The sequence below is a fragment of the Carassius carassius genome, chromosome 47, assembly GCF_963082965.1.
Source record: "Carassius carassius chromosome 47, fCarCar2.1, whole genome shotgun sequence".
Taxonomy (NCBI): Eukaryota; Metazoa; Chordata; class Actinopteri; order Cypriniformes; family Cyprinidae; genus Carassius; species Carassius carassius.
In genome coordinates, this window is record NC_081801.1 from 11,535,600 (window position 1) to 11,558,888 (window position 23,289).

Consider the following 23,289-nt stretch of genomic DNA (forward strand, 5'->3'; position numbering starts at 1 on the left):
ATTAATATTTAGATTATTTTTATTTTTAAGTCATGTGTTTTTGTCATTTATATATATATTTAACTTTTTTCTGTTTTAATGTATTTTAGTACTTACTAGTACTTTACTTATTTCAGTAAGTTGCCATGATAAAATTTCAAATTTTTTTGTTTAAGTTTTTCAACTAATCATTTTATTTTGCTTTATTAAATTAAACCAAAAATATTTTCATGGGTTTACGTAATAACAACACAATTTGTAGTTTGTGTAAGGTTTTGTAGTTTCTTGCAAATCTCAGTGTAAAACAATATGCTCTTGCCAGACTTTTTATCAGACACAAGATTTATTCAAGTAGTAAAAATAACAAGATTGTAACAGTATTAACATTTGAAGATAAATTATCCAAATAATGTGGAAAAACAAATATGAGTTAAACGTATTGCAATAACCAAAAAATTATTATACTGAATGATCTTGTGAGGATTAACTATGATATACTGAATTAGATGTATATTAAATAAGAACAAGATAAAAAAGGACAAAACGTTAGCATAAATATGATTTATGACCTCTTGGATTCTTATTGTCTGGGAGTAATAATTCAGCCAAAACCATGACATGGATTTTAAATACTTCTTAAGATGAAACAAATCCAATAGATCCACCAATTTTTCAGTGGAGGAAAAATCTGTTTTATCAACATGACAAATATTTCCATTCATGCTTGAAGTGGAAATATCTTTGATAAAACCTGGGGCTTGCAAAAAGCCATACTTCAAATGAGATGCAAGATCAGTCACTAGAACTTAGCATTTGTTAACTGGATGTATCCCATCATATCACGTGAAGACAGCCTGCCTGTCTTTTTCGAGCAAACACATTTCAATGAATACACATAAACAATGGTTTATACTGGTTTAACTGAGCATCAGTTATAGTTTTTTTAATATAAGGGGTTAAATATGAACCAGAACACTTCATCAGGCACTTCAAAGAGATGGTTCTTGCTTGTCATCGGCACTCATGTTGGATAAAGGCCACACATCATTCATATCTGTTAATGTGAAACATGATCAGCGTTATGGTCTTGAAGATCCGGATTAAAGGAATAGTTCACCCAAAAATTAAAATCTACTCACCCTCAGCCCATCCTGAATCCTGATTTGGGGCAATTTAGCATTCTATCACTTGCTCGTCAATAGATCCTCTACAGCATGCAACGTCAACTGGCGGCCCGCCAGAGATTTCCATTCGGCCCCCAGAATAATACTGAATTCAGGAATAGCCTTGTAAGAGGAAAACGTTTAGGGCTGGTCCGGATACCATTTTTGAGCTTCGAAGCTTCGGTAGTAATTAACATATTTTTCTCTCTAATAAAGGCAGGAATCTGTGTCTGTATGACCGTTTGCCCTTTTTATTATTTCGAGAACCGTTCATCCAATCGACTTCACAAGGGGGTGCTGTGTCGCATTTAGTGCAATATAGATGGACACGCGAGACGCGACACATTCAGAATTGATTAACTTTTAGTAAACTACAATCAGAACAGCGCGAGTTGGAAGCAGCGCACCTCACGCGGGCAGGGCTTATGCTCCAAGAACGGACACTGCACTAGTGATATAAAACGCACACATACAGGTCTATTAAATTAAGCAATACTTTTAAGGTAGTCTAATATTTTTCTGACTAACAAATTGGCACAGTAAGGGTAGATTTAAATAAAGAAAAAGGAAATTTAAATACAGAAAAAACGAAATTTAAATTAAAGAAAAAACGAAATTTAAATTAGAAAAAACGAAATTTAAATTAGAAAAAACGAAATTTAAATTAAAGAAAAAACTAAATTTAAATTAAAGAAAAAACTAAATTTAGTTAAATTAAAAACAAGATTAATTTAGATTAATAATAACGGGTAAAAATGCTAATACATTTTGTTTCTATTATTCTATTTTCCACAATGTCAAAGCAACAAAACACAAGCTCAGACATGCACTTCGGTCCATACAAACTCTGCTGTTCTACGCTCTAGCCAGAGAACACTCCCGTTGCTGGAACACGCGTCGGTTCTATTTCTAGCATGCACGCGTTTTCCGCGTGGCTCGAGCGCGCCTGAGACGCGTGTCTCAGTGTGCAAACTCCAACCTGTTAAATGGGAGCCGATATAAAAACGGACACGCCACGCAGCTGAGACGCTCACACAGCTAGTGTGTCGCCGGCCTTATTCAAGGGGGAATGAGAACCGTTTCGCGGGGGATCCCAGGTGTGCAAAAAAAAAAAAAAATAATAATAATAATAATAATAATATTCAAATGTCAAATTTTCAAATCGAATACCAACCCACCGAACGAATATTCGGGTCCGTTCCATATTTATTTATTTTTAAATATAACGAGAAAAAAAGCAAATGAGGCACACAGGTACAGCATTTCTAACAGTAGGCACTATGAATACGTACTTATCAGTCCATTCTTCATTAAAACTACGGTTCTCTGAATCAACTTTTCGCTTAAGGCTCTTTGAGAGTGCCATTTTTTCATTTAAATATATTCAGAAGGCCTTTCTATAGTGTTCTCCACAAACTACGACCTGCATGAGACAGTGATGGACAGCTTGACAGCCTCACAAATATGAAGCATAAAATATTGCTATCGCCCCCTGGTGGCTCGCTGCAGTACAGGTTATATGTAAAAAAAAACATTAATTTGGAATTAGAATTAGTATATCAAATAATAACATATTAGGATACAATTCGAATTTTATTTTATATTACGAGTATCTGGCCCTTACAGTGTCTGCAGAGAAAAATTCTGGCCCTTTGAAAAATATAGTTGATGACCCCTGCTCTACAGTGAATAGGTGTGTCAGAATGATAGTACAAACAGCTGGACAAGTAATACACACGACTACAATCCATCAATTAATATCCTGTGAAGTGAAAATCTGTGTGTTTGTAAGACACAAATCCCTAATTTTAATTCAAAACCATTGCTTCTGGCTAATAATCCATAATATTGCCTTTTACAGTGAAAATGTAATCTCCTCTGAATGAGGAAAGAACTATGGATAGATTAAGCACCATTTACAAGCGAAAACAGTTCTAAACTAATACGTCAGTGGATTTTGAAGTGAGAGGACAACAGGGGATGGACTTTTCCACTGTAGGAAGCACTATTATGGATTCATATTTTGTCTTGAGCAAAGATTTAAAGTTAAAATGCCTTAAAGGGTTAGTTCGCCCAATTTGCAAAATTATGACATTAATAACTTACCCTCATGTTGTTCCAAACCCGTGAGACCTCCGTTTATCTTTGGAACACAGTTTAAGATATTTTAGATTTAGTCCGAGAGCTCTCAGTCCCTCCATTGAAACTGTGTGTACGGTCTACTGTCCATGTCCAGAAAGGTAATAAAAACATCTTCAGTGGTAGAAGTAGTCCATGTGACATCAGAGAGTCAGTTAGAATTTTTTTAAGCATCGAAAATACATTTTGGTCCAAAAATAGCAAAAACTACGACTTTGTCTGTTGTGAGGTAGTTCAAAACAAAGCAATTTGTGATATCCGGTTCGCGAACGAATCATTCGATGTAACCGGATCTTTTTGAACCAGTTCACCAAATCGAACTGAATCGTTTTAAACGGTTCGCGTCTCCAATACGCATTAATCCACAAATGACTTAAGCTGTTAACTTTTTTAATGTGGCTGACACTCCCTCTGAGTTAAAACAAACCAATATCCCGGAGTAATTCATTTACTCAAACAGTACACTGACTGAACTGCTGTGAAGAGAGAGATGAAGATGAACACCGAGCCGAGCCAGATAATGACACAGTTTAAATGGAGGGACTGAGAGCTCTCGGACTAAATCTAAAATATCTTAAACTGTGTTCCGAATATAAATGGAGGTCTTACTGGTTTGGAACGAGGGTGAGTTATTAATGACATAATTAAGATTTTTGGGTGAACTATCCCTTTAATGATGGAGTTGTGTCTTACAAACATGCAGCTTTTCACTTCACAAGATGTTTAAGTGGCTATATTATGCCATTTTTAAGGTTCCTAATATTGATCTGGGAGTCTCCTACAATAGGTTACATGCATGCAAGGTCAAAACGCTTTTGTTTTCTCAAAATATGCATTTAAATGCGTTTTTCAATAATACTCTAAGATTCAATCTCTCTAAATCCCTCCTTTCTGTAAGCCTACTCTGCTCTGATTGGTCAGATGGCCCAGTCTGTCGTGAGTGGATTACCACGTACAGCACATGTCAGAAATGACACGCCATTGCTATAGTAAAAATATAAAAAATATGTTAAACCACGATACTTTGCAGTTTCGTCTTTTGGAAGTAAAAAAATCAAATAAAAAATGTACTTGCACACCGTCTTCTCGACATGATGTTAACCACACAAACAAGCTACAGTACAGTGTTTGAGGGTGGGGTCAATTTGTCTGTGTTGGGGCAGAACATAGGCGGTACGGCTGCATAATTAATCGAAATTAAATCGCAAAGGCAATAAATCATGATTAGGCAGAAGCAGAAATTGTCATGCGTATCTTTCAGTGAAGCATGATTCTGTGATCAGCAGTAAATATCCATCCAAAACCCAGAGGGCGCTCTCGAGCTGGAAATCCTAATATGCCCTAAGAAGAAATCCAGGAAATGCAGCTGAATAAACAGAAGATTTAACTGCTTTCATTGATTCAACGTGACTAATAAACACACAACTACGGCAATATATGGTTTATGGAGCTCTTATTGTTATAATTGTCATAATAATAAAGTATATCTATTATGAAATGCTAATCGACATAACTTTTATCACTGCTTAGAATACAATGAAATATTGTGTGCCTTGATCATTTTGTTTAAGAAGCCTCATCATCTTACAGAAGGATTTATTTTAAACACTTGACTGATGTTATGAAGTGAATTTGGAGTTAAAATGTTATTAAATGTGGTATTTTCACGTGCTATCAGATGGAGTAGCATTTACTACACAGAGCCGACGTTCACTGAGAAGATACGTAAACAGCTGTCATTAAAGGTGCCATCCATAGACATGTATAGAAAGGCTAGATGGCTCAAGGCGGAGTCAGCTGTGTCGTCACTTGGCGGCCATCTTAGGTCAGGAGACTGCGCTGCTGCTCCCTGCTGCTGTGGACGGAAGGTGAGTGACATACGCCAACTAAAATGCTCGTAACTTGCTGAATTCTTGACGGATTTACAAACGGTTTGGTTTATTACAAACCTTATTAACGTGGCTATGATTTGTGCTGATGCCGATGTTTAAATTGTAGCTTCACGTTTTGAGAAACGCTTAACATTGCAGCATAGCTGTGTGTTTCATGGCTTCCCTCTACTCTAAAGTGATACCACAGTCGACATTTTCAATTATTAACAGGTTTCCTGAGACCAACAACGTTTCTTGACAACCTAATCTTTTGTCTAAATGTCATTTTGTTAATGTGGTTGTATTTATTTGCTGGCTAGCAGTGAAGAGGTCGTAAGTGAGTCACCAAGCAATTGTAAATTGGTGGGAGAGGCAGGGTTAATCTTTCGTTTCAACATAGCTTTGAGTTACACATGATTTCCAAGTGGTTTGGTTTCTTAAAAACATCTTTACATTTGGATTACTTTGTTGGTTTTTTGTTTACAGAACTTCTGATTACGCTTGTGGAAAATGCCTGATTTTTGTGCCGCCTACGGCTGCACCAACGCACAGAGCCTCCAAACCAGAACGCGTGGGATCACCTTTCACAAGTAAGAAAAGAAAATATTATGACTATTATTAGGATACTTAGTAATACAAGTTCTGCTAGGAATAGTGTAACTGAGACAACATTACAAGATTGGCTACATATATTTGCATACTTGCAGTACATAGAATCAAAATGATAATATATTTTATACTGTATTTTAGTCCATACCCTCAATGTTGTGTATGGGTATACCTAGTACTTTACCTGTCTAGTCTACTTAATATACTATTTTCTTAATAAACTCCGTGGCTATAATTTTTCACAAGTATGTAGTTAAATAGCCGCATCACTGAAGTTTATGACACACCAAGCCGTTTGAAAATCGGTTGAAAATTGAGCAAAATATAGTTATTTCAGCACTACATGCACAATAGACTTTAATGTTATAACTGGACGAGCGGTCCTGTCCTAAGATGGCCGCCGTGTGACGTCGTCGGGTCCCATTGGCTCTCAGCGCCGGTAAGCTATCTAGCCTTTCTATACATGTCTATGGTGCCATCTGTCATGTGTGGCAAAAAAATCAAGTCATACTCCACATTCCATACCAGATGGGGGCAGTATGCCTCAATAAAGTGAATTGGTCTACTCTAGAGTAACAAACGAGAAACGGCATAGTCTCTATGCTCCACCCCTACCTTCACAACAACCCTACAGCCATAGCCGAAGCCTTGAGAGGACGTTTTGCCTCCAGAGGAACGTTGGGTGATGTCAAGTGATTTTGAAACATGACATCTTCAAGCTACTCCCCTTCACCTTTACCAGTGAATATGTTCATATTCGTTTTGTTCATATTACATTTTGAGTTGTATATACACATTATTTGAATTAAATTAATTTTACAGACAGCATTCTGTCAACATCATTGGTCAACATCAGACAGCTGATGTTGACCAAGCTAGCGCCAACCAACGTAACCAGAGCTGCCAACTCTCAAGCATTCACCGTGAGACACACGCAATTGACTCTTTTCACACGCTTTCACGCCACACATCAATTTTCTCAAGTACAGAAAAACCACGAAGCAAAGAGGACACGGAGACCAACAGACTAGTCAGAGCAGGTTAATTATAATATAAAAAAATGGGTAAGTTATAGCTAGCTAATTATCAAACGCAGCTACGGTTAGCCATCGCTAACATTAGCACGTTTATCGAACAGCCTTCGATACATTTCTATGTTATAACTTCCCGAAAAAAAATATACAAACATATAAAACAAACTTCTAGCGAAATACTAACAGCATCTAACTTACCAATCCAAAAGAAATGTTGCAAGTTCGGTGTCGAACCTCATTTCTTTCAGGTCCATCAGTTGTCTCCAGCGATTGAAAGCAGTGCCGATGTTTACTCTGGTTCGGCTCCTTTTCTTATCGGATTTGATTTGTGATTCCGAGCGCGGTTGTTTCCCTGTAGCGGGTGGTGGTCTCTTGCCAAGGGCTTCAGTCATCCTTCCGCTCTCTTCCCTGAACTGAAATGAAGTAGTGGGCTGTACTTTCCACATGATTGACATCAGGTTCAGGTACGCCCACAAGCCGTGCGAGTTATTCGTGTATTGCAGGTTGGCTGGTGGTTATGTTGCCTGCATACCGCCTCCCATGGCCGAAACTGGTATTACGACACCTGTCGGGCCGAGGCTAGTAATGCTAATGCTAATTAAGGTTGATATCTCTGCAGCACTATAATTTGACATTTTTTTAATGACATCATCGCCTTTATTTCTTCTCATTCTTTTGATGCGTGTAGGTCATTTTTTGGATATTTTTACCTCAATTTTTGCACATGGCACCTTTAAAGGCCGTGTTGCAAGGTTAATTTTTTTACAAATTTGTGCAATTTGCTTGTTGGTAATAAACATTTAAACTGTTATCCATTGTATTTTATGTTGTTGGGTATCACAAAACGGAATATAATACGAAAAAGTAGGTACTATCTTACAGCGGTCTCCTTTCCCCCATAATGCATTGCATCACGTCACGTTGGGGAGAGAATTTACCAAAGCCGCCATGAGAGCATTGAGAGTGACTAGAGAGACGAGTAGTAGACGAGAGTATTCATATAGCACAGATTATAGATAAATACATAGATATATATAGATAGATAGACTACATATATAGATAGATAAAAAGACAGATAGATAGAGAGATATCGACCAACAGCGACCCAAACACACTCACTTCCCTACAGCACAAGCTTTTCAGCGCAGTTTCCATGGGACGACACCGCCCACACAAGCACCTGCCAAACACAGCGACACACACGCGGCTACGTTTGCAACAACATTTTCACCGGAGGACGAGATAAACGCTTAGAAACGTCCATATAGCAAACATGATGCCTTGTATTTCTAGATGACAAAGACAAAGTTTACCAGTACTACGACACTATGAAAAAGGTTACCGGTACTTATCTGAACTAACGTCATGATCACTGCCACTAGATATAAAGAAAACGTAGATTTTTTTTTTTACTCGGTGCTACTCAATGACAGTAAAAAATAAATAAAATTGTATTTTATATATATATATATATATATATATGTATGTGTGTGTGTGTGTGTGTGTGTGTGTGTGTGTGTGTCATTATTGTGCACTGCTGCTCGTAGACTAGCTCCAGTGCTCATTGATGCGATGCTAAATGATAGCAACTCACCAGGACACTTCACCAACTCTCCAATAATTCTCCTCGGACCATGCATAGGCTTTGACGGACATCAGTTCTTGGCAATTCCTCATTTGCCCTCTCACGACTGGCTCGATCGAAATTACACGGCTGTGGATCATACATGTTGGCTCTTGCCACCTCTTCGCTGCGTTCCAGGCAGGTTTTTGAGCTCGTAATCACTAACTACTAACGACTTTGTACCGTTCCAGGCAAGTTACGCCAAACTTTCTGAGCGCAAGGAATTGTAACTAGATTATTTATTTTATTGCAACGTTGCATTGACCTAAAATCGTTTTTTCAACGTATGCCACTTGCATAAACTGCATCCGTAGGCAGTATTATCCGTAGGGGCTGTCATCGTTGTTTCGCGTGCTGTGTGACCTCGGAACTCGGAGTACATCGATCTAGTACGAGACACGAGTTCATGGGTGGGAAGTCACGGGTTTGATTGCCGTTCCAGTGCACTTTCACAGGTTTAAGGTTGGAAAAACATGGGTTACGGGTTGCCTGGAACGCGGCATCATACTAGACTGAGGCTACATTTCCTCGACTTCTCCCCAACGTGACGTCATCACCGTGTTGGGTAAAAAAAAACGTTAATACCAAAAACTTAAAAAATAGGTCTTTAAGACCATTTTTGAGACATTTTAAAAATGATATACATATCTTGAGTGATTTATGTACCCATTAATCGAAAGTGGTGGTTAACCTGCAACATGGCCTTAAAATGATTTAGTAGATTTCATAATCCTACAATTATATCGTCTGCGATTATGAACGTGATTTTGCATAGCTTGTCAGAGAACTACGGCTCTGTGTAGTAAATGCTGCTCCACCTGAAAGCAGGTGATGGAGATTTACTGCTAATCACAGAACCGGCTTTACTGACTAAATGCACTTGACAATCGTAGTTTATCATGTTCGATTAATCGTGCAGCCCTAAGTGGGCATTATGCAAATGTATTACCCCGTGATGTGTAGCCGTGGGATTCGAATTACTGATGACGCGTTTAGGCTGTTCAGAGTCGATTCTTATTTTGCACTTTCAGCTTTACAACTTTGCAGATCATTAACATTCACATACAGCTTAGAGCTAGTGATGTGCGGATCGATACTAAAATATCGATATCTCCGATACCAGCTTTGTATGTTCTAGAATCGATTATCTTATCAAAATATCGATATTTCAGTCATTTGGAGCAAATATGTAGTTTATTGAAAATAGAAAGACAGCGGAAAGTAACCACAATTACCCTCGTTTATCTGAATAATGCCAACTTAGTCGTAACTACTTGTTCTTCCGCCTGCCAAGTCATGAGCGTAATATGGCAATGTACAACTGGCTGCAGTGCAGAGCACGCGTCGCTAGCAGCCACTCACACTCAGTCCGCTGCTGGCACATGTTGTTGTTCAGTCAGGCTGTGTCAGTCCGGCGGATTGGATATGGCTGAACGCAAGCGAAGTTACGTGTGGAGCTACTTCACTTCCATAAACTCAAACGATGCGGTTTGTGACACGTGTAACAAAACAGTGAGGTACTGTGGTAATACCACAAACCTAATCAAACATCTACATATAAATCACAAGACAGCAGAGGTGGAAAGAGTACAAAAATATTCTACTCAAGTAAAAGTACCATTACATTAATGAAATTTTACTTAAGTACAAGTAAAAGTACCAGTCTAAAAATCTACTCAAGTAAAAGTAAAAAGTAGCTCATTTAAACTTTACTCAGAGTAAAAATTACTTAGTTACATTTTAACAGTGGGAGGGAGTCAAAATGGGACAGGACAAGAGTGTCAAACTCACTTCCTGGAGGGCCACAGTCCTGCACAGTTTAGATATAACCCTAATTAAACACACCTGATCCAGCTAATCTAATCATTTAGGTTTATTTGAAAACTACATGATATGTGTGCTGGAGCAGGGTTAGAACTAAACTCTGCAGGGCTACGGCCCTCCAGGAACTGAGTTTGACACCCCTGGGATAGGTCTATTAATCTCAAACTAGTTGTTTTTAATTAAAGGAATCAGTTATTTAGAATAATAAAACATTTGGGCTGTTACCAGGCAAATCAGTATCAACAAACTCATCTTTTAATGCAGAGGAAATGAAGAAGATTCATTGGAAGTGGCATTTAGATGTATTACACTGTTTAGTGCAGGACAAGAATGCATTTAACCTGCAGTTACAAATGCATGAATAATGTTTTGATATACAAGACATAAAATGTTGAATACTCATTTGAAATGATAAGAAATTAATTATTTAAAAAAATCAAAAGATACTTTAAATGTGAAATTAAAATGGCCAGTATGTGTCAGCAAGTCACTGTTAATAAGTGAGTCATTGCGATTGAACCGAATCATTTAAACGGTTGATTCATTCAGGAACGAAATACTGTCACGTTGCTCAGAGACGCAAAACTGTGCTTTGGTGGCTGTGTTTGGAATTATTTTCTGTTGTAGAAATAGAGCTAAAAAAGGCAATATGGTGTCTAAAACGCAAGTCTCTTAATTAACTTGTTTACTGAACTGTTATATATATATATATATATATATATATATATATATATATATATATATATATATATATATATATATATATATATATATATATATATATATATATATATATGTATGTATATATTCATGATGATTTTTGGAGGAAACGATGGCATTCTTTGTGTGATTTTGATTTAATATATGAAATTATATAAATATGTGAATTTTCTGCCCCTATATCTTCAATTTTGTGATCATTCTAAATGCATTTTAGGAGACTGAATCACACAGTGAAAGAACGCACTATAAATGCGCGCGCACATCATTCAAACAAAAATAGCACACTCCTCACCACGGTCTTTTTAGCTAATTTGTGCAAAACCTCTTGCTAAAATGTCAAAGCTTCATTTTAACCACCAATGCAACGATGCAATTATTTAGCTTACCTCTACATTCTTGCGAATGGTTGATGTCTTGTCGAGATTTTATAAGCTGCTAGTTTGGTCTTCCTAGGCAAGTACAGCTTACACTGCATAATAGAGCATACATATGGCCAGGGGTTCACTTCATTTCCTTCGAGTTCAACTTCAGAATATGACGGGGTTTCGTTTTCAGCGGTGTCTGCACCACTAACGCCTGTTTTGTCCGTCTGCATCTTTCTTGTGATTTTAGCGCCAGTTTGCCCTCCCCATAAATTACTGACGTAGTTTCCAGGGAGCGATTTTTTTTTTTTTTTTTTTTTTTTTACTCAGTAATTAATGTGTTTTAAAATGTAGCGAAGTACAATACTTCAAACAAAATATACTTAAGTAAAAGTAAAATTACAGATTTAAAAAATTACTTTAAAAAGTATTAGTACACAAAAAAGCTACTCAATTACAGTAACGCGAGTAAATGTAATTCGTTACTTTCCACCTCTGCAAGACAGAATATGACGACGTCATGACGAGGCGGTCAGAGGAGGAGGAAAGGAGAGGTACAGGTGCTGCTAGGGCGAGACAGACATCGCTTTCAGAGTCCTTTGGTGCAGCAGGCAGGCCCTATCCAGGTACAGACTAGGGAGAAAATGAGGGGATGTGGCTGTATTTTGGGGGCTTGGGTTTTAGTGACAATGTTAAAACAACGGCAGTTCCCTGAATTCTTAAAACAAATTTGTTTTAGAACTTTGGTTATACATACAGTTTCTATTTTATAAAAAAAATGCTGTGACTCAAATTGAAATGGCTAGTACAATACATAATTAGAGAAGTACCATAATAACTTCATAATTGTCAGAACCCACATTTTGAAATTTCTATTTAACCATCAGTCAAAACAAATGAGACGAAGAATAATACAACCGAGTATTATTCTACTGATACAATATTATCTGTCTTCTTACCTATCAAATACTTTTCCTGGCAAACGTACTGTAAAGTCCAATGCAGCCTTGTCAATGTAATTTAAATGATCTACTCTGCAGATAACCTTACCTAACTAAATCTGGGCCGGCTGAATTGATGTGCGATTATCTCAGGGACACATTTTACTAAAATAAAGTAAATAAAGAAGTAATGAAATAATTAAATGACCAAAATGTCTGCAATAGTTCAGCTTGGAGTAAAATGTGAATCTTTTCAAAGGCAGGCGAGGTTGTGAGCAAAAAAAGGAGCAGACTCAAAGGAAAAACTGTTAATATGTTGTTGTTCCTAAACAAAAACCTGTGAATGAGAAAAATTTTGAGGGAAGGTTAAAAATCTTCAAGGGGACCGGATTAACATGTCACTAAACCATAAAGTGTGAATGTTTATTGTTTTATGTTAAGATGTTCAAGCAGGCGTTTTAAGATATACATGCTGCTCAGATGCTGTCCATAAATATGTAAGTTGGCTCTTTTTTTGTATGATAATTCTTCATCAATAAACAAGAAGAACCCATAATATGTCTCGTATTCAGTATGAAGTGACACTTTTGAGTACACTAACATTACTTGTTACTTTAATTTCCCAAACAGTAATTTTTGGGCAAAGTATCGGTATCGGATCGGTATCGCCGATACTCGCCTTGATTTTACTTGGTATCGGATCGGATAGGAAACCAGTGGTATCGCACATCACTACTTAGAGCTTAGATTCTCTGCCCGAGCCCGAGCTCGTGCTTGATAAAGCACGTCACGTGTCATGCGCAGCGTCTCGTCCACTCGCAGTCTCGCATGCGTGACACATCACACCTGCTGTGCGTGCTCGTGCTGTACTATTCAGTAGATTAAGTGCAACATGGAGCTTGAAGAAGCAAAGAAAAAAATTAAAACAGGAGAATTAACTTTGAGCAAGTTTGGAGGAAAATCAGAGGTATGGAAACATTTTAAACTAGTCGTGGGAAGTGACAACATATGTGTTGGCTTTGTCTTGTGCATTAAATGCAGCATGCATATATATTTATATATATATATATATATATAACTGCGCAGCTCCCCCGTAGCCTAAATGATCTAGCACAGCAGCACCTGCGGTAAAAAAAAAAAAAAAAAAATCTGGCACCGCCCCTGGTTATAACGGCCCACATATTAAAAATGGTCGGGTTTAAATCAGGCTCGGGCTCATAATTACAGTGAACGTGTCGGGACGGTCCGGGCTCGGACACAACGTGCTCGGGCTCGGGTAGGGTCGGGCTTGATTTGTTGGGCCCGATCTAAGCTCTAATACAGCTACATTAAACACTGTCTGAAAAGCAATATTCGAAATGGGATAATAGGGGAACTTTAATTAATGGACTGGAGTCGTGTGGATTACTTGTGAATTATTGTGTTTTTATCAGCTGTCTGGACCCTAATTTCTGATGGCACCCATTCACTCCAGAGGATCCATTGGCGAGCAAGTGCTGGTGAGTATTTTGATTTAAATTTTTGAATGAAAAAACAAACTCATCAAATTTACAGCAATTTTTAGTTTTTGAGTGATCTATTCAAATAATAATTCAATCATTTGACTTGGGTGGCTTAAAAGATTAAATGCCTCTTACCTGTCCTAAACTGTCTGTAGGACCCATTCTCAATTACTGAACTGCTGTTCACACTGAGAGCCAACTCACGCTCCCTCCACCTGCAAATACATCACCATTAACAGCCTACATAGTGTCTTTTGTACTACAGAAAGATTTCCGACTGCAGCTACATGTTCACTGTCACAGTAAGATGTGGTAAATTCTGAGCTTACACTCACCAGTGAAACACAAAGATAATCACGACAAGAATAAGAGAAGTGATGTCAGTAAGAGTCCACATAAGCCTGTACTCATCTGCCGTCTGTGAGAAACAGAGAGGAAAACCACAGGAAAAAGAATAAAGGATGGACGAATCCCTGAGAACTGTAGATGTGAGTCATGTACCATGAGAAAGAGCGGTCTTTGCAGGTTCTTGAGGATGTGAACAGCATTAGTGGCAACAGAATCAGCCCCTGCGCACCAGGCAAGAGAATATAGCCACGGCTCGCTGATCACATACAGGTTGGTGCTAATGTTAGCAGCAGAGTATTTTCTGTAATCAATAAAAAGTCAGACACAATATATCCCAATGTATGATTTATACATTCCAGTGTGTGTGTGTGTGTGTGTGTGTGTGTGTGTGTGTATACACATAATCAAACCAAAATTGATTCAGGCGCCTTCAACATTTTACACATTATCACACCTTATTTACTATCATTTAGAAAATTGTACTAAAATATGACAAGAACTCAAGAGTTAAACTGTGTCAGAACAAATTCATCTTGATAATGTCAGATAACACTTAAGCAAAACGCTGTCAGGTCAAAGTGTCTTAATAATTTTTGGTCCCAAATTTGTATCAGTTTTACTGGTAGTCCACTGTATGAAGAATTTTTGGGTATAATATGTGATATCATAGTTTACTTTATTTTGTTATCCTCAATTACATAAATGAACTATAGTGTCCTGTACCCACTAGTAAGAAAAATATAAAAAATTGCATCTGGTGTCTAGTGTCTCAAATCTTTGGGGGGGGGTTTGACTGTATATATAGGATGCATTTAGATATACAGTAAGAACAGTAATATTGTGAAATACTACTGAATATTACTTGAAACTATTTCATTTATCATTATAAAAATAATTTATCGTACAAAAACGAAATATTCATACATACATATATATATATATATAAAATATGTATAGTGTACTTATAGTGTACTTATACACTATACAGTGTATTTATATCAGAAAGTTCTGGTAATACAAGGTAACTACATGGGTAGGTTCAGGGTTAGTACCTAGTTATTACATAGTTATTGTAATTACTATAATAAGTACATAGTATGTACATGAGGAACAGGACTGTAAAATAAAGTGCTACCAAAAATATTTTAGTTTATGTTTAAGCCACTAGATGCAGCACTACTGCGATGTTCTTTCAAAATATTGCGGAAAAAGAGAACATCAATGTGTAGAAGATCTTGTTTACATCAAGCCGTTGACACAGAACGCATATTTCACGCATTTTCTAGAGGGACATCTTCTATCACCATTGCACTTGCATCTTGCACAAGAGAGCCACATGTTTAGAAAGCCATCTTGAGACTTTATGGTGGGTTTTTCCCCATCCCACTACCTCTCATGTTTTTAAATGAAAAATGTACTCTGTGTGATTGGCTTTTTACCCCTTTGTATTAAACTATGCATGCATACATGATGCTGTTTTGTTTATAATTGTTTAAGCAACTTAATTATAATTGGTTTATAAAGATTATTTTAAATATCATTCACTTCACAGTCATGTATTATAATGCTTTGAATAAACGTGATTTAGTAATATTTTGCTCGATCCACCCTCTTGTGGCCTCAGAAAAGAAGCCAAAAGCTTTTCTTCACCTTAACTAAAATTATGCATTTAAAATTTAATATATAAGTACAAAATTCAAAGTTAGTTTTTCAGCCATTTTGACCGCCCTAATCCTCTGCTTTGCCAGGGAAAGTTAACCGTTTTTATGTGATAACAAGTGTATTCTCTGCTTGCCAGGGAAGTGTTAGAAGTGTCCTGTTGTGTCACAAAGACTTTATAAAATGTTGAGAAGGAATGCTAAGCTGATTCCAACAACTAAGAAAGGTGGACTAGCTACTCCTTCACGGACAGACAGTGAGTTCAAATCATTGTTAGGAGAGCACATGGACTCAATAGTGACAGAATCAGTCAGATTGGACTTGATAAAGAAATTTGGTATTGATCCAGAAAAAGTATGGTCAATTGAGGAATGTAAAAAGGTACTAAGAGCATTTATTTGCAAGAACAACTTGGATGGTAAATTTGGTTTTGCACTAGCTACACAACAATCGCAGCGTCCTCTTTGACTAAGAAATTTAACCGCAACAAAGCTGGAGCAAAAACTGATGTGGAAGAAGTTAGTCAGCCTGATAACAATTATCCTGACTTACAAGCTTTCTTTGAAACAGATGTAGCCATCCAGTCAGTAACTGATGTGCCTGTAGATTCAGTAAAGGTATGTGGCACTAGGATAAGATTTCAGGGAATTGAAAGTGTTCCTCCCAACTCTTCTGTTGTTCAAACACAAACTGTTGCCAAAGCGCTAAGACTAAAAGATATAGAGAGACTATCCCAGAGCTTACCCTGAGCGCGCACACATTTTTCTGAATTTAGAAGAGCATTGATCAGCAAAATGCATCTCTATGACATGTCGCAAGCAGAAGTCACACAGTTGATGTCACAAATTCTAACTAAATCTGAATTCAACAGTTTTGAGTCTGCTGTTAATTCTGAACTACAACATGCCAGTAAAGGTGATTTGAGAGAAAGTGTTTTGAAAATATAAAAAGAATATCTGATAGCCATTCTTAGATCGTACATGGTCCACTGGAAGCCTGCAAAACAACTTGGAAAGGTTAGCTACTCGGGAAAGAGACTGGTGTCAAAGCCAGAGTAAAGTTTGCAGCAGCATCCTTTCAGGTCAACACAGACAACAAACAGAAACGTAAAAGTCCTAAGAGGGAGGGCAGTTGTCATTACTGTGGTAAATCTGGACACTGGATGAAAGAGTGTAGGAAAAGACATTAAGAGAAATTAACAGCTTTAGTCTGTCTACTTACTACTCTGAAGCAGCCCCTCCCTACTTCACCTAACTGTTGGAGCTGCTGGCTCAGGGGTTAACTGTTAAGGATGTGAGTGATTAAATTACCCAGTAAAGTACAACAAAGATGAAAGATTCTTTGTAAATAAAACTACAGCAAGGTGAATTTCTTCCATTGAGAGAACGCTAGTTAAGTACACTCACAGCCTTCAAAGCTATACTGCAGCACACTCCAGTCACTCACCTATCCTCCTTGGGTTATGATGTTTGTTATGACTGATGTTCCATTAGAGGATGGAGATGTCACACAGTAAAGTTCACACACCAACTACAGGGGCAGACTAGGACACACACAGACCAGTGAGGAGCCCAGAGAAGAACCGAAGTGCAACAGGCCTCGGGGGCCAACCCTGTGGTGAAGTCTTCCTCATAGGTTTCCCCTATCAGTAGTTTTATCCCCACTCTACTGGTCCATGGGTGTCAAATTACTTAAAACTAGATTGAGAAAAACACTATACGATCACCAGACTTAAAACCACTAATACGATCAACAGAAGTATAAAAATGTCTATGCATGAATACTGCTGGTCTGCTGTTTCTTTGTTTTCTTGTGTTGCAGGCATGTGTGCATGAGAAGTCATCTCCATATGTGACACCCTGGTGTAAAGCATCACTTCAGACATCCATGAACAAGCTTCATGAGGACAAAGAGTCATCTGAGTGAATCTACGTGGGAAGTGGACGAAAGAAAACAGACTTCCCAGCTATTCAGGCTCCATGGACTTACGGACTTCCTCTCTAATGCTACAAGGTTTTCTGTGTCATCATGTAGTTTGTGCGACATGCTACCATCCATGTCATATGTGTCAACAGTTATGGTTCTAAAAAGAACTATTACAACAAAGTAAATCTAGGACACGACACAGAATAAGTTATATGTGCCTGAAACCTTTTCAAGTTACATGAATGCAAGATGGGGCTTATGTTAAGAAACATAGGCCATAGAATGGACTTATGAAGGTTTAAATTTGTATTATGTGAGAGTTTTAAGAACTCTCAAAGGGGGGAATGTGGGATTACAAATGTAAGAATCTGTTTAAAATATGCTGATCCTATGTTCTGACATAGCATCCCATGAAAATTAAGGTTATGTACATAGTGTATTATATTTTGAGGTAAAGATGATGACTACTGGTCTTTGCTGCTGAGATTCCAACACTGCCTAGGACTGCTTATTTCTGTTATGAAGTGTTTTTACCATTATAATTTGATAAACACAAGCTTTTGAATATACATATACATATATATATATATATGTATATAAGAAGTTTATAGAAGTTTAATAACAGTTTTAAAGGCATTCCATGTTCCAAATTTTACATCTTTTCAAAACTTGTTTATTACATTATTTTGCTATCTTTATTAAGTTCAATTTTACATTTTTGACTTCATTGCATGGTTATTATTGTTGTTGTAAATAATAAATTATTTTAAATAATATAAGATTTATGTTATAAAATTGTATTTAACATTACATAAATTAACATATAGGTTAATATTTTTTTAGACTTATGAAGACAACAAACACTGTTTATAAGCCAAAACATAGTGTGCCAGATTTGAGCATGAGCTGTGCAACATTAGAAAATCCATAAATTCTTAAACGATTTGGCACAAGGAGCACTAATATATGTGCCATTTGCCCATTAATTACAATTTCTGAAAAATGTCTTCTGATTTAGATAGGGAACATCTTGGGGATTTCATAATGATATAATATTTTGATGTATCATTTGGCATTGTATGGAAATATGATGCACAAGTCAAAATACCTAAAAGTGTCCCACATTACCCTAATCCACCCTATAGATCAGTGAGAGTGAGCACTAACCGCACCGGAGTGCAGATCTTCTGATGTGAGCTGCATGATTGCGTGAATATTTCTGAGCTGCAAAAGCGATAGATGTATAAAGCAATATATTGTGAGAGGGCCATGTGTTACTGCATCCCATATGACTCAAAATAATCAACCCCAAAGGTAACAAAACAATGCACTCCACAGTGCTGAGCGAGAGCCCTTCTCTGCTGTCTCCATGTGCTATCGGAAACTTCCTATTTCCCATTTATGAAGTCGTGATTACGAGCTCATTGCATTCTTTTCTGTTACAAATAACAGTGGACAGTGGTTTGTGAATGCTGATGCTTAGCCTAAATAATTTGATTGGGAGCATCCCCTCCTGTGACCCATGATTTGTCTGTATGTGTATTCAGAGCCAGTGAGCAACGGACTTTCATAATAATAAAAAAACTGCATAAACGTGCTATAAAATAATTATCGACGTCAATCAATTAATGCATTAATGCAATAATAACGTGTTAACTTGCCCGGCCCAAATATATTTATATATATATATATATATATATATATATATATATATATATATATATAAATAATTTTAGATCATCTACTGGAACCTGATTTCTTTCTCTGACATGGAGCTGTAATGGATGTTGAGTCTGGATATGTGTCTGCTCTGAAGGTCCTCCACTGGTGCTAGATCCGCTGTTGTCTGCTGTAACTCTGAGTCGATTTCTTGTACAAACTCTCTGAGCTCTGGAGGCAACCACAATACCTAGGTAAAAACACAACAGACATGTATAATATATAATTTATAGAATCTTCATAAAGACCACAATGTACACAAGACAGTAACTTGTTTAGGAAAAGACTCTTAGATTGTTTTATTTATCAGAGTAAACCCCAAAATCTAACAGTGTAATGGCACACCTGACTGGAGTGAATGGATGACTCGTTTTTGATGACATCTAGAGTGCGGGATATCCAGGCATCTCTATAAGGGTGACCCCTGGGCGGCCGATACAGATCAAAGATCACTAGTTTTCCATGTTGAGCAGCCAGATCCAGGAAGTCCCTCAGTGTGCACACAGACTGATTCTGAGCTTGCAAATGTTCATCTGGGCTCAGAGATGAAGCTGTCCCAAAGGGGTCTTGCTGAGTGGGAAATAATAATTAAAATACCCTTTGTTTAATGTAAGACAACAACCAATTTTTCAGGAGTAAAAAAAGCATCCTGAAGACTTACAGAGAAGAACCAGGATCCAGCATTGAGACTCTGCAGTTCTCTCCACGTAAACATGGCAGCGGAGGTGTGTGTCCAGTTTGGGAACACGTCTTTTACATTAGTTGTCCTGCGTAGGTTCTTATCGTGCATGAGGAAAGGAACTCCATCATAACTGCAGCAAGAGACAAAACAATGTTATAGAGAACTTTTTGTTCAAAAAAAGATGCATTATTAATAAAATAGGCTTGCTTTGGAGCTTCTTTGGTGTAAAAGAAGTGACCTGATAGTTACATCTGTCTCCAGTCCATCAGCTCCAGCTACCAATGCCTTCTCAAAAGACATGAAGGTATTTTCAGGGGCAAGCTGAGAGATGATAAAACAAAGGGGTTGCTTATTTTCAGTCTGCACATGGCACATTGCATGTTTGATAAATTACGTACTGCTACAGTATCAATATAATTGTTTGACAAATACTGATCTAGGAGTCAAATTATCACATTAAGCCAAGTTTTTCATGCACTGGTCAATTTTAAGATTTTGGGTTATTTGGCATTTCATAATGTCATTTTTTTCATACTAGTGAAAATAAGTGTACATTTTTTTATTTTTCTGCACTTCATTTGTATATTAACAATACATATCTTTAAAGACTGTTTTCTTTTCTTTTTTCATGCATTGAGACATAAATCCCCAAATAAACCAGGCTTTTACTTATTTTATTTTTTGTTTTACTCCTTAGTATTTTAATATATAATTTTCCTGATTTTATAAAACACTTTACTCCTAACACAAAACACAATTTCTGCTAACTGTTGACAGTATTTTCTGAATTATGGCGCGATAAAAGGAGATTTTTGAATTTTGAACCTGGCTCCAGTGTTCAGATTTCTGTTCTGGAAATGTATGTAAATTAGTGCATATTTAATAAGATATTTCTTAATTTGCATATTTAAAACATAACATTTCAGAATTTAATTTTATTTTTTTCAATTGAAGTATGGTAATATCTAGTTATTTTTTACCCTGCTCGCCTGGGGTGCCTTGCCTAAACTAAAAAGTATTTTATTAACATAGAAAAAAACATTAACAGTCAAAGGTTGGTGCTTGAACCTGAAAAGCCTAAGAAGAATAACAAAATGTACCATTGGTGCTCCCCTGTGTCCAATTAAAGCAGGAGCTGATCCCAGACTCCTCCGCTCTTTAATGCAGGGGGAGTACATGCCCAGAGGAACCAAGAACAGAGTCACTAGAACAGTTATGTACAGCACCGTGATGGCCATCCATCTCACTAAGACCAACACAGGCAGAGAATTCACCATACAAAGATGCAGTTTCTGTGTTACAAGATGCATCAGGGTGGTTAAAAAAAAGGATATTGGAAATATATTATACCTAAAAACTAATCCTCACCTCTGATATTGATACGGAAGACATGCATGGCTATTGGCCAAGATAATAGGGTCATTAAAACTACACCACCTATGTGTAGATATGGAGCAGTTACCTGACAAATGGGAAAGGAGGACATTAAATATCACAGTTATGTGCTCCAATATTAATATAATGATAGGAAACATGCCTGAAAAGATAAAAGTACAGTCTTCCACTCCTTGCTCCATAAATCTGTGAGAACAGATGAGGCCACGATGGAGAGAATCAAAGTCACTGAGATCCCGATCTATCAAAAGAGATAACCATCTATTTAAAAGTGTAAACCATAAAATCTCAGACATTTAGTTTGTTACACAGATGAGATGTGGATGAAATTACCTTGTGACACCGATGTAAATATAACCTCTGGCCTTCTGAGAGAAGACAAACTGCCAGCAGCTGTGAATGTAAACATATTTCTTACCAGCAAATTATTGGATGGACCTTTTAGTAACTTGTTATGGAGACTTTTAAGAATGAAAAGCAAAACAGTAAAAAAAAAAAAATTTAAAACATTAAACTGATTTCTTAACTGTGGGTTTTAAAAAATATATTACTTTTGTTTGAAAAAAAGATTCAAACAGTGGTTATTATGAGAATGACTTTACTTAAAGCACATACCAGCAAAACAGCAACATAAGTGAACAAAAAAACAGCAAGAATCAACAAAACTATGGACCATGGAAACCAGAAGCCAAGGTTACCAAAATTAAACCTGGAGGCAAAGCAGAAGAAATATTACTTTAGTGTATTCCAGCTAAATTACCTAAGTTGAGCGATCTTTAAAAAATGTATGTGTCTACTGAACCATTAAAAGAAATGTTGGAAAACAACTTTGTTTAAACAAAATAACAGTAATAAATAATGGAAGTCAATAAAATATCTAAAATATATATTTTATATGTGACACAAACCAGTCAAAGTCATTGTAGTCATTCTGTGCTTCATTCCAGAAGTACAGGAACACCAGACTGAGACAAAATGTCAGAACGATCAGAGCAAAACTGCCACACTCCAGCTGCAAGATTAAAGACAGTTAAGCCTTTTTAAGCCATTATATAATGCATAAATATCTGGTTTACTAACATTGCAATTTCAACCTGACCTAAATATTACTATAATAACCACGCATGGGCATTTAAGGACAAAAAACCTCATACAGTAGTAAGGGAATTTTTGTGAAGTACTTTTTTTGCATCAAAATTTCCACTTTCTGTGAGAAGCAATGCATATTTGCTTTGATCAAGTTAACTTGCTTAAGTTAACGGATACATTTTAAATTATCTCAGCATGTGCAGTATAAGTTATAAGTACGAGAACACCTTCGAGCAGCAGCAGTGTCCAGGCTGAGCATGTGTGAGCTGGTTACGCTTCCACTGGCAGCCGTAGAGTCCAGCTAGACAGGAGACAAAGGGCTGGTGCTCATAACGCTGAAGCAGCCTCTGGCGGGCCATTTCCAGCTTACCCAACTTCAGGGTTGTCTCGGTCTGTGTTGCACCCATAGGCGAGATGAATAAGGGGTTCTGTCAATGTATAAATAAAACGAGTACTTTCATTCCTTAATGATTTTACAGTTTATGTTTAAAGCATTGAGATGATGTTAGCTACTAATAATCAGTGTGTTATATTAAAAATGTCACTGTGTAATGATGCCAGTGTAATTTCCAATTGTACAATTTTAATTAAATTTCATTACATAAGCAAGGCTGATTATACAACGCTTGGGTACGACTCTCATCCTGAAAGAATAAAAATAAAAACACTAATAATGATGCAATTGTACTAAATAATTAAT

At 37.0% G+C, this 23,289-nt stretch overlaps 1 protein-coding gene across 1 annotated transcript; it reads right to left on the reverse strand.

Moving 5' to 3' along the window:
• Positions 1–303: 303 nt before the first annotated feature.
• On the reverse strand, positions 304–23,124 carry gdpd4b (glycerophosphodiester phosphodiesterase domain containing 4b). Its single transcript, XM_059541602.1, has 15 exons — positions 22,817–23,124; positions 22,409–22,512; positions 22,116–22,209; positions 21,834–21,893; positions 21,643–21,741; positions 21,474–21,567; positions 21,206–21,351; positions 20,344–20,426; positions 20,085–20,235; positions 19,769–19,993; positions 19,456–19,613; positions 14,273–14,420; positions 14,107–14,189; positions 13,907–13,986; positions 304–1,033 (listed from the first exon to the last, which is right to left on the reverse strand). The coding sequence occupies exons 1-15, from the start codon at positions 22,994–22,996 to the stop codon at positions 969–971; spliced, it is 1,770 nt and encodes a 589-aa protein (XP_059397585.1). The 5' UTR covers positions 22,997–23,124; the 3' UTR covers positions 304–968.
• Between the last annotated feature and the right edge of the window lie 165 nt (positions 23,125–23,289).

Excerpts from the sequence above, each read along its gene's own strand:
- gdpd4b (XM_059541602.1), bottom strand. The coding sequence starts at position 22,996 with ATGGGTGCAACACAGACCGAGACAACCCTGAAGTTGGGTAAGCTGGAA. Across the intron at positions 19,994-20,084 it reads CTGGATCCTGGTTCTTCTCT|CAAGACCCCTTTGGGACAGC; the intron begins GTAAGTCTTCAG and ends TTTCCCACTCAG. Across the intron at positions 14,421-19,455 it reads ATGTCAGAGAAAGAAATCAG|AAAATACTCTGCTGCTAACA; the intron begins GTTCCAGTAGAT and ends TATTGATTACAG.